The sequence below is a fragment of the Felis catus genome, chromosome D4 (assembly GCF_018350175.1).
Source record: "Felis catus isolate Fca126 chromosome D4, F.catus_Fca126_mat1.0, whole genome shotgun sequence".
In the NCBI taxonomy this organism is placed as follows: Eukaryota; Metazoa; Chordata; class Mammalia; order Carnivora; family Felidae; genus Felis; species Felis catus.
In genome coordinates this window covers 4623189-4635584 of record NC_058380.1, presented here as the reverse complement: position 1 = coordinate 4635584, position 12396 = coordinate 4623189, and the positions used below count along the sequence as shown (strand labels likewise).

The 12396-nt window shown below is 57.2% G+C and overlaps 1 protein-coding gene across 3 annotated transcripts in view; it reads left to right on the top strand.

Moving 5' to 3' along the window:
* Positions 1-12113, top strand: part of ROR2 (receptor tyrosine kinase like orphan receptor 2) — a 197798-nt gene extending 185685 nt beyond the window's left edge. For 2 of the 3 annotated variants that reach the window (XM_023243262.2, XM_003995323.5), the window contains exons 6-9: positions 2761-3075; positions 4611-4856; positions 7964-8166; positions 9682-12113. In XM_023243262.2, coding sequence (XP_023099030.2) covers positions 2761-3075; positions 4611-4856; positions 7964-8166; positions 9682-11124 — 2207 coding nt within the window. In that variant the 3' untranslated portion in view covers positions 11125-12113. The remainder of the gene's footprint in view (positions 1-2760; positions 3076-4610; positions 4857-7963; positions 8167-9681) is intronic. The other variant, XR_002737778.2, reaches the window with a different exon arrangement.
* The last annotated feature ends 283 nt before the right edge of the window (positions 12114-12396 follow it).

Genomic DNA, 12396 nt, shown 5'->3' with positions numbered 1-12396 from the left:
CGGTTAGCCCTCAACGCACGGACTTTTACACGTTGATGTGAAGGTCATCTTAGGGGAAATCCTCTGAGAAGTAAGAAAATGAATTAGACCAAAGCCCCGCAAAGCCCTGTTCCTCCTGTCTCTGCTGTCCCCCCAGGCACACGCTGCAGCCACCGGCCAGCCTCTGAGGCCGGGCTCCCCGGGAGACGTGGTGGGGTTGGCAGAGGGCCTGGCAAAGAAAGCTGTGCCCTGGTAAGGGGCAAGAGTGAGGGTCCTAGGTGTATGCTCCTGGGGGTGTCATTGACACGCCCTTCTAAATTCGGGTGCGCCGTGGCCTTGCCTTTCACCCCAGCCTGGAGGGGCTGAGGTCACGGTCACGCATAGACCTGCCTGGCCCATGGTGACTGAGCCCTCTGAGGACAGGGCCAGATGTCCAGGGAGAAGTGGAAAGGGCAGTGGGGGGCCCAGCAGGAGAACGTTTTGAAAACATTGGTATCTCTCCTCGGAAAAACTTTTCATGCCATTGGCAGCAGAACTTCTCAAACCTTTTCGGGGACCACAGACAGCGAGCTATGTTCTTTACATTAGGACTTGGTGTATGCGTGCATGTATCTCACAGACGGGAAACGGGTTGCAGGAAGCAAAATGCACCCTTAACAAAAGCAGTGGTTTTTCTCTGTGGTTTTATTTCATTAAGGGAGAAGAGCGGGTTGCCGCCTTATCGTGAACCCTGCATTCTGACGTCCTCTCGGGCGTTCTAACCCCCTTTTAGAATGCTAGCCACAGACTCTGCAATTTTACATCCCACTAATTGGCAAGCCCTGATTCCAGGCACAAGATTGCCCCTCAGTGATTTCTTCAGGAATTGTCTGAAGCGCTAAACGACTCAGTTACCTAAGCAGACCGATTTTACAGCCGTCTTTGGGGAAAAGGGTCAAATGAGGATCTCTAGATTTGTGGATTGAAGTGGAAGTTGCTCTAGACGGACCGGCTTGGGGTTTAGAGACTGGCTGTGGGGATGTTCTGTTTGGAGAGCGTGCTTGTCCCAGGACTCTGGAAGCTTCCAAGGAGTCTTCAGAGTGATGTGGGGAGCGGGGGAAGGTGAGGACACGAGTTGTTGGATCTTCTGGGTGATCGGAAGTCAGCCCTCATGCGATATGTTCTGAGGGAGAGAGGGAAGAGGAGAGACCCTTACAGGGTCAGCTGTGACACCCTATTGGTTGATCACCCCAAAAGAAATGCCGGGTTTGGCTTTCTTAGACAATCTTTCTCTGCCTGGCGGTCAAGGTGTACATCATGACCGCCCTCCTGATGGTCACCAGCTCTGCCATGAAGGGACAGAACTGGGTTCACACCTGGTTCTTGAGCCGTCTCCGAGAGACCCTGCACCCACACCTGGTCCTCAATTTTAATATAGACCGGAAGGGACCAGGCAGGACCCTGAATGCACCTCATGTGCTCATACAGGCTCTGTGCAGCCATCCATTCCACAGTGTTTGGCCTCAACAGCCTCAACAAATCACTTGGCAGATAAAGACACAGGACCAGAAAGGGACTGAGTGACCCACTGACCTATAGTAAATAACAGGGCAGGGGGCTCCCACACCAGCTCACGTATTCCTGGGGCTGCTGCGGGTGCCTCGCGCGTCCCCCCGGGATAACGGGTGCCCGCAGCGCCACCTGCTGGTCACACTGGGCACCGCACCACAAGTCCTGGGTAGAGCTGGGGCGTCCCAGGGATTGAATCCCAGCCTGTCCCCATTTTCTCCCCATCTCTGCAAGGTGTGCCAGCAAAGGGACCTCTTTTTCTTCAGCTTCCTCGGATCAAATTGTTACAAGCAGGTCTTCGCAGGTCAAAGGGGATGGGCCTCCTGGCAGTGGGCATGTGGCCGATGCCTTCCTTTGGGCCCCGATGGCCGAGACGGGGCGAGTAAGGGCTCTGTTCATCCTGCTCACCCTGCAGCTCCCACCCCATATCCTCTCCCCACACCAGGGGTCAGGTTCATTCCCGGCACACTCCGTCCTGTGTGCTACCTCTGAACAGCAAACCAGCCCATCCTGGCTCCGGACCCCCTGCCTCTACCTGCCCCTCTGCTCTCTTTGTCACAAAGCCTCCCCGCCTTTCCCACGTTGAGCACCTTCCAGCTGTTTCCTGGCTCTCCCTCTCGCCTCTGCCTCCGCCACTGTCTTCTTACTCCTCCTCCTGCGGTGCATTTCACAGGGCTGGCCGCCTGTCCATCTGTCCCGCACAGCCTTCATCCTCTGGGGTGCCCTCTCACCTCCCCAGGCTGCGGCGTCAGCCTGCAGGCCCACAGGGCGGGGATGCCGGAAGACGGTGGCTCCCTCCTGGGTCCCTGTGCTTTTTTCTAATCTCTGCCTCTAGAAGTCACTGCTAGAAGTCACAGGAAGGCCCTAGCAAGTGGCTTTTGGGTCGGAAATCCGGGTCTTCCTTTGATGGAAAAAGCATCCAGCTGGATGAGTCCCTGGTTTTCCTTGTTCCCCTTTGGATTGTGTTAAGTGAGGCGTGGGAACCAGGGCCTTTCTGTGTCTGGTGCCGATCGGGGAGGCTCTTGCGCGGCCCGGGGGCCTGCTCGTGGGAGCGCCTTTCCGGGTGTGCGCAGGACAGCGTGGAGGGTTGGGGGGGGCCCGGTGCGGGGAAGGAGAGAGGGGCCGGGGGCCGCGGGCAGGCGGGGAACACCTGGCTAGAGCAGAGGCCAGGCGCGCCAGGTGGGGCGGGGTTCGGGGACCCCACAGCTAACGCCAGTCTCCCCGCCCTCGCAGCGGCCTTCACCATGATCGGCACGTCCACGCACCTGTCGGACCAGTGCTCGCAGTTCGCCATCCCCTCCTTCTGCCACTTCGTGTTCCCGCTGTGCGACGCGCGCTCCCGGGCGCCCAAGCCCCGCGAGCTGTGCCGGGACGAGTGCGAGGTGCTGGAGAGCGACCTGTGCCGCCAGGAATACACCATCGCGCGCTCCAACCCTCTCATCCTCATGCGGCTGCAGCTGCCCAAGTGCGAGGCGCTGCCCCTGCCCGAGAGCCCGGACGCCGCCAACTGCATGCGCATCGGCATCCCTGCGGAGAGGCTGGGCCGCTGTGAGTCCGGCGGGCGCGGGGCGGGGCGGGGTGTCTGTTAGAGCCCCGGGGTCCCCACCGGCCCGGCGCAGTCACCGGGAGTCCTTCCGCCGCAGGCTGACAGCACCGAGGGAGGCAGACTTGCCCTGGGATCCCCGAGCGCCTCAGCCCTGACCAGGTCAGGTGCGCTGCCCCTTGAAGGGGGCGGGGACCCAGGGAAGAGACCACCTTCTCCTCCCCCCCCCCCCCCCCAGGCTTGGGACTGGATTCACTGCTTTGGCGAGGCTGGGGGGGGGGGGGTGGTCCCAGAGCCGGGCGGAGCTCCTCACCAAGGGCAGTTCAGAGCCTGGTCCCTGTGCTCACCGCTCAGGCCCGATCCTGGCTGTAGGGCTTCCCCAAGTGTGACCTTGGACAGTTTAAAAATTTTTTTTTTTTTACATTTTATTTATTTTTGAGAAACAGATTGAGACAAAGCGTGAGCGGGGGAGGGGCAGAGAGAGAAGGAGACCGAATCTGAGGCAGGCTCCAGGCTCTGAGCAAGCAGTCAGCACAGAGCCTGATGTGGGGCTTGAACCCACAGACTGTGAGATCATGACCTGAGACGAAGTCGGAGGCTCAACCGACTGAGCCACCCAGGCGCCCCGACCTTGGACAGTTTAAATACCAGTTTCCTCCCCTTGCTCGGGGATAAGAACCAGTATCCTCCGAAGCTGGGAGGCAGATCAAGTGAGCTCATCTTTAGAAAGTGCTTAGAACAGTGCCCGTGCCCTGCAAGCTCTGTATTTCAACGCCCACACCCCAGATCTGGCTCAGAGAGCTCTCTGGGTCTCCTCCTGGGCTGCAGAGATGCACGTGATGTCCTCGCTGGGCAGCAAAGAGGGTCTCCGAGGCTGTGGGCCTGGGGGTTTACCGCCCCCCAACCCCACCCCGTTCACTTCTGCTTTGCCTCTGCTGCAAGTGAACATGAGGTTGGGGTTGACGTCCTCATTCTGGAATGTAGGCTCCTGGTAGGTCCCAGAGGTGGTTTCAGGACCGTGGTATAACGCCGGGTGGGTTTTCTTCCCCACCTGTGTGTCCCTGATATACCCCCAATTTTTAAAACAAATTTTTGAATGGTTAATTTTGAGAGAGAGAGAGACAGAGAGGGTGGGCAGGGGAGGGGCAGAGAGAGAGGGAGACACAGAATCCGAAGCAGGCTCCAGGCTCCCAGCTGTCCGCACAGAGCTCGACCCGGGGCTCGAACCCACAAACCGGGAGATCATGACCTGAGCCGAAGTCCGACGCTCAACTGACTGAGCCACCCAGGCGCCCCAGATGCACCCCCAGTTTAACTTGTGGGCTCAGGGCTTTATGAAGTCATGACTTTTAGTGGTGCTTTTCTGGGAAGCTATGTACGTACAGTCTTTTGGTCTGGAAATTTCCAGTGTGGGAGACGTGGGCGCGGTGGTTTCGTTGCTTCCGTTTGTGGGGTAGTTGAAGAAGGGTGCTGTCTGTCCCCCCCGGGGGTGGGCAGCTGCCCGTTGCCCTCGGGCCTCCTAACGCCTCCTCCCTCGCAGACCATCAGTGCTACAACGGTTCCGGCACGGATTACCGGGGGACGGCCACCACCACCAAGTCCGGGCACCAGTGCCAGCCGTGGGCCCTGCAGCTCCCGCACAGCCACCACCTGAGCAGCACGGACTTCCCCGAGCTCGGAGGGGGCCACGCGTACTGCCGGAACCCTGGGGGGCAGATGGAGGGCCCCTGGTGCTTCACGCAGAATAAAAACGTACGCATGGAACTGTGTGACGTACCCCCTTGTAGTATGTATTCTCTCTCTCTCTTTTTTTTTTAACGTGTTGACTGTTGTGTGCGACCTCGTGGTGACGTGGGGCCAGGAGGCTGGTGGGGCTGCCGCCGCCCCCACGTCACCACTGTGATTGTCGGTTTTAAGTAAAGCCGTTGGCGGTTAGGGAAGTAATACCTGGTCATTTTAGGACGTTGTAAGTTAGAGACAGGTCTGAGGAGGCGTGGGCTGGTCACCCCTAATTGCACCGCTCCGTGGACTGCTGTTTACGTTTTGGGGGCCCTCTGTCGCCTGTGTGTGGTGCTGGGATGCTCGGTTAGGCCCCTCGTCTCTCCACGAGCATCGTCACGGAACATGTGCCACTACAATAAAACCTTGATTTGCAAGCGTAATTCGTCCCGGAAACATGCTTGTGACCCAAAGCGAATTTCAGGAACCCTTAGCTCGGGGCTGATCATGTGACATCCGGCGACTCGTATCGCCAGACCTCACTCATCGATCACGTTCAAATTTATTAGAAATGTTTGCTCGTCTTGCAGAACACTCGCAGAACAAGTTACTCCCAATCCAAGGTTTTGCTGTATTGATAGGGTGCTTCCTGGCGTCTGTCGCTAGGGGCGCAACACCGCCTGGCCCCCCCCTTGCCTCCCGCTGCGCCAGCTTTCGTAGGTGGGCTCGGCAGAGTTGGGAAGAACAGGACTTCAGTCTTGTAACCAGTTTCCCTGCAATTTCTCTGTGACATTATGAACAGGAAGAGAGAGTGTGACTAAGGGCTGCAGACGGTACAAAGTACAAACGTTATTTCTCTGTTGCAACCATTTATGTACGTGTTGCCGGCTCCCATCCGCCCGGATACCCCGAGAGAAGAGCCTTCTGAGTCTTATATTTTGGACCCTGGAGGCAGTGGGTTGGTGGAACGTTACTGAGAAGACATGGATGAGGAGAGATGAACAGTGAAGCAAAACCCGGCTCACTGTGCCCCCGTTGGCCCCGGGCCGGGCACGTCTCCACCTGCAGTCACCAGGAGTGAAAACTAGCATCCATCACCTTCTGGAAGTATAATTGGGCAGTTCCAAATTTGCCACTCTTTACTCAGCACAGATCTTTCTTTTCCTTTCCTTTCCTTTCCTTTCCTTTCCTTTCCTTTCCTTTCCCTTTCCTCTTTCTTTCTTTCTTTCTTTCTTTCTTTCTTTCTTTCTTTCTTCTTTCGAGAGAATGAGAGCAGGGGAGGGGCAGAGGGAGAAGAGTGAGAATCTCGAGCCGAACTCGATGAGGGGCTCCATCGCTGTGAGATCATGACTCGAGTTGAAATCAAGAGCCAGCTACGGGGCTGACTGAGCCACTCAGGCACCCCTCACCACAGACCTTACCACTGGCCTTCAAGAATGTGTGATCGCTGCAGGAATAAACTTTGAGAATGAAAATGCCAGTAGTTAGATTATCGTAAAGCTACTTCGTGGAATGCTACGGTTGTCTAAAACAATTTCCTGCAAGGGAGGATGTCCATGGTGTCCTGTTGAGGGAAAGAGGGAAATTGTCGGGCAATAGCTGTGTTATTTCTTTGCTCTTCCTCCCCGCAACTCCCCTCTCTGCATCCCTCCCTCCTTCCCCTTCTCTGTCTCTTTCTTCATAGAGGAAAGGGTTGTGTGTGTGGGTGTGTGTGTGAGCACACATAGGCACCTACATTTTTTGGGTGAAGCTTTGGAACACTGCACACCAAACTTTTAGCGGTGATTTCCCACGGCCTACAGAAATGTTAAAATGTAAGACGTTTTTACAACGAGCAGTGATTACTTTTGTAGTTAAAAATAAACCAAAACCTAAAAATCTGTACGTCGTTTGATTTGGCAATTCTAAGAATACCTAACATCACAAAAATACCTGCACTCAAGAGGGCAGAAATGCTAAGGATATTTATTGCAGTGTCACTTTTAGTAGCTAAATAAGAAACAGGCTGCTTGTTTACCAGTAGGGGGTTGGATGGTGATCGAACCACATCCGTACCGTGGAATTGTGTGCGGCCATTGAAGAATGCGTAGGGCTGTCTGTTTCTCATGAAGCCTTGTCTGAGATGTGTTATTCTGCCACCAAACCAGGAACAGGAAAATATGGGTGATATGATTTCTATTTGAAAAGAATTCTACTGATAATTCTATTTTTAAAAAACATGTCAAATTGTTGCTTCTGTGGGCCGAAATAGCTGAATATCGTTTATTTCAGGGTCACCTTAAAATACACATAGAGAATCAGGTGAACACCAACCTGTTGACAGTGGGATAGCCTTTGGTGAATGTGCTGTTAGGAATACCCACTTTCCTGTAATACTAGAGTCCTTAATAAGCATGTTATCTGTTGGTGATTTTGAAAAGATGGATGGTCGCACAGGTGTTTGGACTGAGCTCACATCACTGACCTTGGCCTGAGGGGCATGTGGAATCTCCCCCAGCCCTCCTGATGACAAATGACCATGACCCAGAATCTCCACTGCCCCTGAGGCTTCTAGAACATCTGCCTCGAGGGTGGGGCCAGGAGAGTTTTGATTTTATGTGTGGGGGTGGGGGGCATGGGACGGACGGGAGGGACAGACAGACCCTGGTCTGGGACAGTGCTTCAGTCCAGCGTGCCCCCTGTGCGTCTCCGTAAATCCTGTAGAGGGAGACAGAGTGTTGCTTCTCATTACGAGAAAGGTAAATCCTCACGGAGGCCTCCCACATCCCACCACGCTTTCTTCAAGAATGCTCGAGCCCCAGTTGCATACCGTAGAGGGTCAAACTCACTGGCTGCCTGTGCCCTTCAAATCAAATGCATTTGTCATTATTATCTTAAAAGAATATGTGTCCGTTGTACAGAAAATGTGGAAAATCCTCAAATGTTGCAAACAAGGGTCACTGCTCATCCCAGTACCTTGGTTATTACTCCTGTAAGACCCTTTGAGTTCACTTGTCTTCTGTGCTGGCTGGGCATTCCCATGTGATTCCTTGGTGGCAGTTGGGGATCGTGTCTCATAAACGTATCCACTTGTGTTTGACTCTTATAGCGGAGTCGGGGGCGGGGGGGCTGGTGGAGAACGTCGGGTGGGAAGGGGGATATTTCTTAAAAACTCGTGACCCTTGCTGTTCACAGGCCCCCAGGACAGCAGCAGGATGGGAATTCTGTACATCCTGGTTCCCAGCATCGCGATTCCCCTGGTCATCGCGTGCCTCTTCTTCCTGGTCTGCATGTGTCGGAATAAGCAGAAGGCCTCTGCGTCCACACCACAGCGGCGGCAGCTGATGGCCTCTCCCAGCCAGGACGTGGAGATGCCTCTCATCAACCAGCATAAGCAGGTCTCCCGCCCCTCCAGGCGTAGCCTCTACCTGGAGATCGCTGGGCTTCTCGATTTGCTCGAAACTCAACACGTAGCTATTCTGTTCTATTCCAGTCTAGTCTAGTCTAGTCTAGTCTCACTCTACTGTATCCTATTTTATTCTACTCTGTTCTATTTTTACTTTATTTTGACTTTTAATTTGTTTTATTTTTATTTTACTTTATTTTATTTTTATTTTCTTTTGTTTTATTTTTCTTTTTACTTTCTTTTCTTTTTACTTTCTTTTCTCTTTACTTTTTAATTTTCATTTTACTTTCTTTTCTTTTTCCTTTATTTTGTTTTATTTTGTTATTTTATTTTTTATATTTTTAAGAGCACGAGAGCACAAGCTGGGGAGAGGGGCAGAGGGAGAGGGACTCTCAAGCAGGCTCCACACTCAGCATAAAGCCCAATGCGGGACTCGATCCCACGACCTTGGGATCACGCTCTGTGCCAAAACCCGGGGGGGGGGGTCTGACACCCAGCCAACTGAGCCACCCGGGCACCCTGACACGTAACTATTTTAAACCGCCCTTGATTTTGCTGTATGTTCTCTAAGACATATCAGGACATTCGTGTGCTTAGGAAGTAAGCTGTAGGCATGTTTGGGATCGCCCGCCCCACCGTCTACGGCTCCCCCCTCCGCCTAGACCTGCGCGCTAACGAGGGAGCCCGAGGGAGCCATCCTGGTCCTGAACCTGCAGGGCTTCCGCGCTCCCCACAGGAGAACAAAAGGAAAAGGGTTTGGATCGGCCCACGACCCGAGGGCCAGGCTGGCTCTTCCAAGGGGCTGGGGTGTGTTTTCTGGTCCGTGTGGAGTTGGGTCGCAGCAGATTCCTAGTGGCGGTAGGACAGAGCACCGCGGAAGGCCACCCCCCTCCCCGAGAGCTCCTAGGACAGCGAGAGCATCCCAAAATATAGCACACGAGAAAGTCATCACCCGCCTGCCTTACGTGAGGGGACGTTTCTGTTACTTGCAGGCATGGGGGGGAAGGCTCATTCCCGTCTGGGCTCTGAAGGAGGTAGAGTGGACTCGTTCAGCTGTGTAGCCGGCAGTCACTGTGTGTTTGCTGGGGGGCTCTGGGGATGGATGGTGAGGAGACGCAGAACCTCGTTTGAGGGCGGGCCCATTTCCAGAGCAGCAGGAAAGGCCCGGGTGGGGGCGCGGCTGGGAGAGTCCAGGGGTGCCCCCGGGACAGTGGAGCCCAGCTTGGCTCGGGGGGGCGGTGTGCACTTGAATGTGAACAGGTGCACGCGCACTGTGACGGCGTCCCCGGAGTATTTGGGGGGACGTCATCTGCAGGCTGCTTGGGAGCCGTTCAAGGTTTTCAGGCAGCCTCACGGCTTCAGAGCGTGTTGAAGAGCAGAGAGTGGTGGGCAGGGCCGGGGGGGTGCTTTGCTGGGACTGCCCCCTAAGCCTTCCCCCCCCACCCCCGTTCCCAGCTGCTCCGCTCGTCCCCCTCCTGTGTTTCACTGGGCCTCTTCTCCTCGGCAGGCCAAGCTCAAGGAGATCAGCCTGTCCTCGGTGAGGTTCATGGAGGAGCTCGGGGAGGACCGGTTCGGGAAGGTCTACAAAGGCCACCTGTTCGGCCCGACGCCGGGGGAGCAGAGCCAGGCCGTGGCCATCAAAACGCTGAAGGACAAAGCGGAGGGGCCGCTCCGGGAGGAGTTCCGGCACGAGGCCATGCTGCGGGCGCGGCTGCAGCACCCCAACATCGTGTGCCTGCTGGGCGTGGTGACCAAGGACCAGCCGCTCAGCATGGTGTTCAGCTACTGCTCGCACGGGGACCTCCACGAGTTCCTGGTCATGCGCTCGCCGCACTCGGACGTGGGCAGCACCGACGACGACCGCACGGTGAAGTCCACCCTGGAGCCCCCCGACTTCGTGCACGTCGCGGCGCAGATCGCCTCGGGCATGGAGTACCTGTCCAGCCACCACGTGGTCCACAAGGACCTGGCCACCCGCAACGTGCTCGTGTACGACAAGCTGAGCGTGAAGATCTCGGACCTGGGGCTGTTCCGCGAAGTGTATTCGGCCGACTACTACAAGCTGATGGGGAGCGCGCTCCTGCCCGTCCGCTGGATGTCTCCCGAGGCCATCGTGTACGGCAAGTTCTCCGTGGACTCGGACATCTGGTCCTACGGCGTGGTACTGTGGGAGGTCTTCAGCTACGGCCTGCAGCCCTACTGCGGGCACGCCAACCAGGACGTGGTGGAGATGATACGCAGCCGGCAGGTGCTGCCTTGCCCCGACGACTGCCCCGCCTGGGTGTACGCCCTGATGCTCGAGTGCTGGAACGAGTTCCCCAGCCGGCGGCCGCGCTTCAAGGACATCCACGGCCGGCTCCGGGCCTGGGGCAACCTGTCCGCCTACAACAGCTCGGCGCAGACCTCGGGGGCCAGCAATGCCACGCAGACCAGCTCCCTGAGCACCAGCCCCGTCAGCAACGTCAGCAACGCCCGCTACGGGGGGCCCAAGCCGAAGGCCCAGCCCTTCCCGCAGCCCCCGTTCATGCCCATGAAGGGCCAGATCAGGCCCATGGTGCCCCCTCCCCAGCTCTACATCCCCGTCAACGGGTACCAGCCCGTGCCAGCCTACGGGGCCTACCTGCCCAACTTCTACCCGGTCCAGATCCCGATGCAGATGGCCCCGCAGCAGGTGCCCGCCCAGGTGGTCCCCAAGCCTGGCTCCCACCACAGCGGCAGCGGCTCCACCAGCACGGGCTACGTCACCACCGCGCCCTCCAACACGTCCATGGCGGACAGGGCGGCCCTGCTCTCCGAGGCCACCGAGGACGCACAGAACACCCCGGAGGACGCGGCCCAGAGCCCCGTGCAGGAAGCCGAGGAGGAGGACGGCTCTGTCCCGGAGACCGAGCTGCTGGGGGACAATGACACTCTGCAGATGGGTGAGGCCGAGGGCCAGCTGGAAGCTTGAGGGGCACGGGGCCGCCGGGCACCCGGGGAGGCTTGGGCAACCCCCACCGGGCTGGTTTGCGGTGTCACCGTGCGAAATCTGTTCCTCCGTCGTCCTCTTGGGCACAGAGCTGCCGCGGTGGCCACTCGTGGTTGGAGGGTGTGGGTGCTCGTGGCACCCAGCCGGGCGGGGGCGGGGGCCCGGGAAAATGGGTGGCACCCACCTGCACGGCCTGCATTCCCTGAGGTCAGACCGGCGGTGCTCTCTGCCCGTGCTCGGCGGGAACGTAGGCGGCATCTTCCCTCCAGTTGGCATATGGATCGAATGTGATGAAACTTTGGGAAAACAGGCCCCGGGGGGCGGCGAGGGGCGACCTCGGGCTTTGAGATTCCCGGCGGCTGGCCTGTGTGAGGACGGGGGAGGCCTGCCTTCTCCCCGCCGCCCCCCGCCAGCCAGGGTCGGTCTCCCCCTCCAGCCACCCAGGATCGGCGGGAACAGGACGCTGCCACCGACCAGCGTCCCACGAGCCCGGGGCTCCTGCACTGGGAGTTCTGTGTGCCTTCAATGAAAATGTGCCTTAAAAAAGAGAAACCCACCGATGGGATTTTGTATCTTTGTGAAATGGTTTGAATTCTCCCGCATGTGTATCTTGCCCACTTTTCTGGAAAGCGTTTCTTGGGTTTGGAAACGCGAGGAGCGACGTCGTACAGGGCACGGTGTTGTTCTTTTGTGTCTTGAGAATCATGTACGGGCCCGAAAACTGTAACTTATGTGGTTTCCTGCACCATTTCCCTTGACGTATCGTGCGCTTTAGTAATTTAACCGTTTGCGCCACCCGCGCCGGGATGCCACCAGATCTTGCTCGTGTGTTCGTTTGCTCGCGCTCCTGCCACGTGGAGGCGAGGTCTGCTCATGTCCGAGCTGGCGGGACAGCGCCACCCCCGCATCCCGGTGGCTCTCACTTGTAACTCCCATACCTGGCGTATCCAATAAAGCGAAACAGAACTTTTGGTCGGCTCTCTGCGGGTTGCGAGGACGTGGGGCAGTGGAGGTGCTGCGTGACCCCACGGCGATGCCCTGGGGCTGAGTGTTTGCCGTGGGTCGGGGTGGGGGGGGGCGGTCGCGTCCAGGACCGGCAACTCCGTCCGCGTGTGGACTTACGTTGCCACGTGACAGATGCAAACCCATGCCGTCGCTCTTCTGCTAGGGTCTCTCGGAGATGATTTCCTGGCCGATGACGTGAAGTTGGTCTGGGGTTTTAGCCTGTCTCCTCCTGAGGTCCCATGGCCCCTG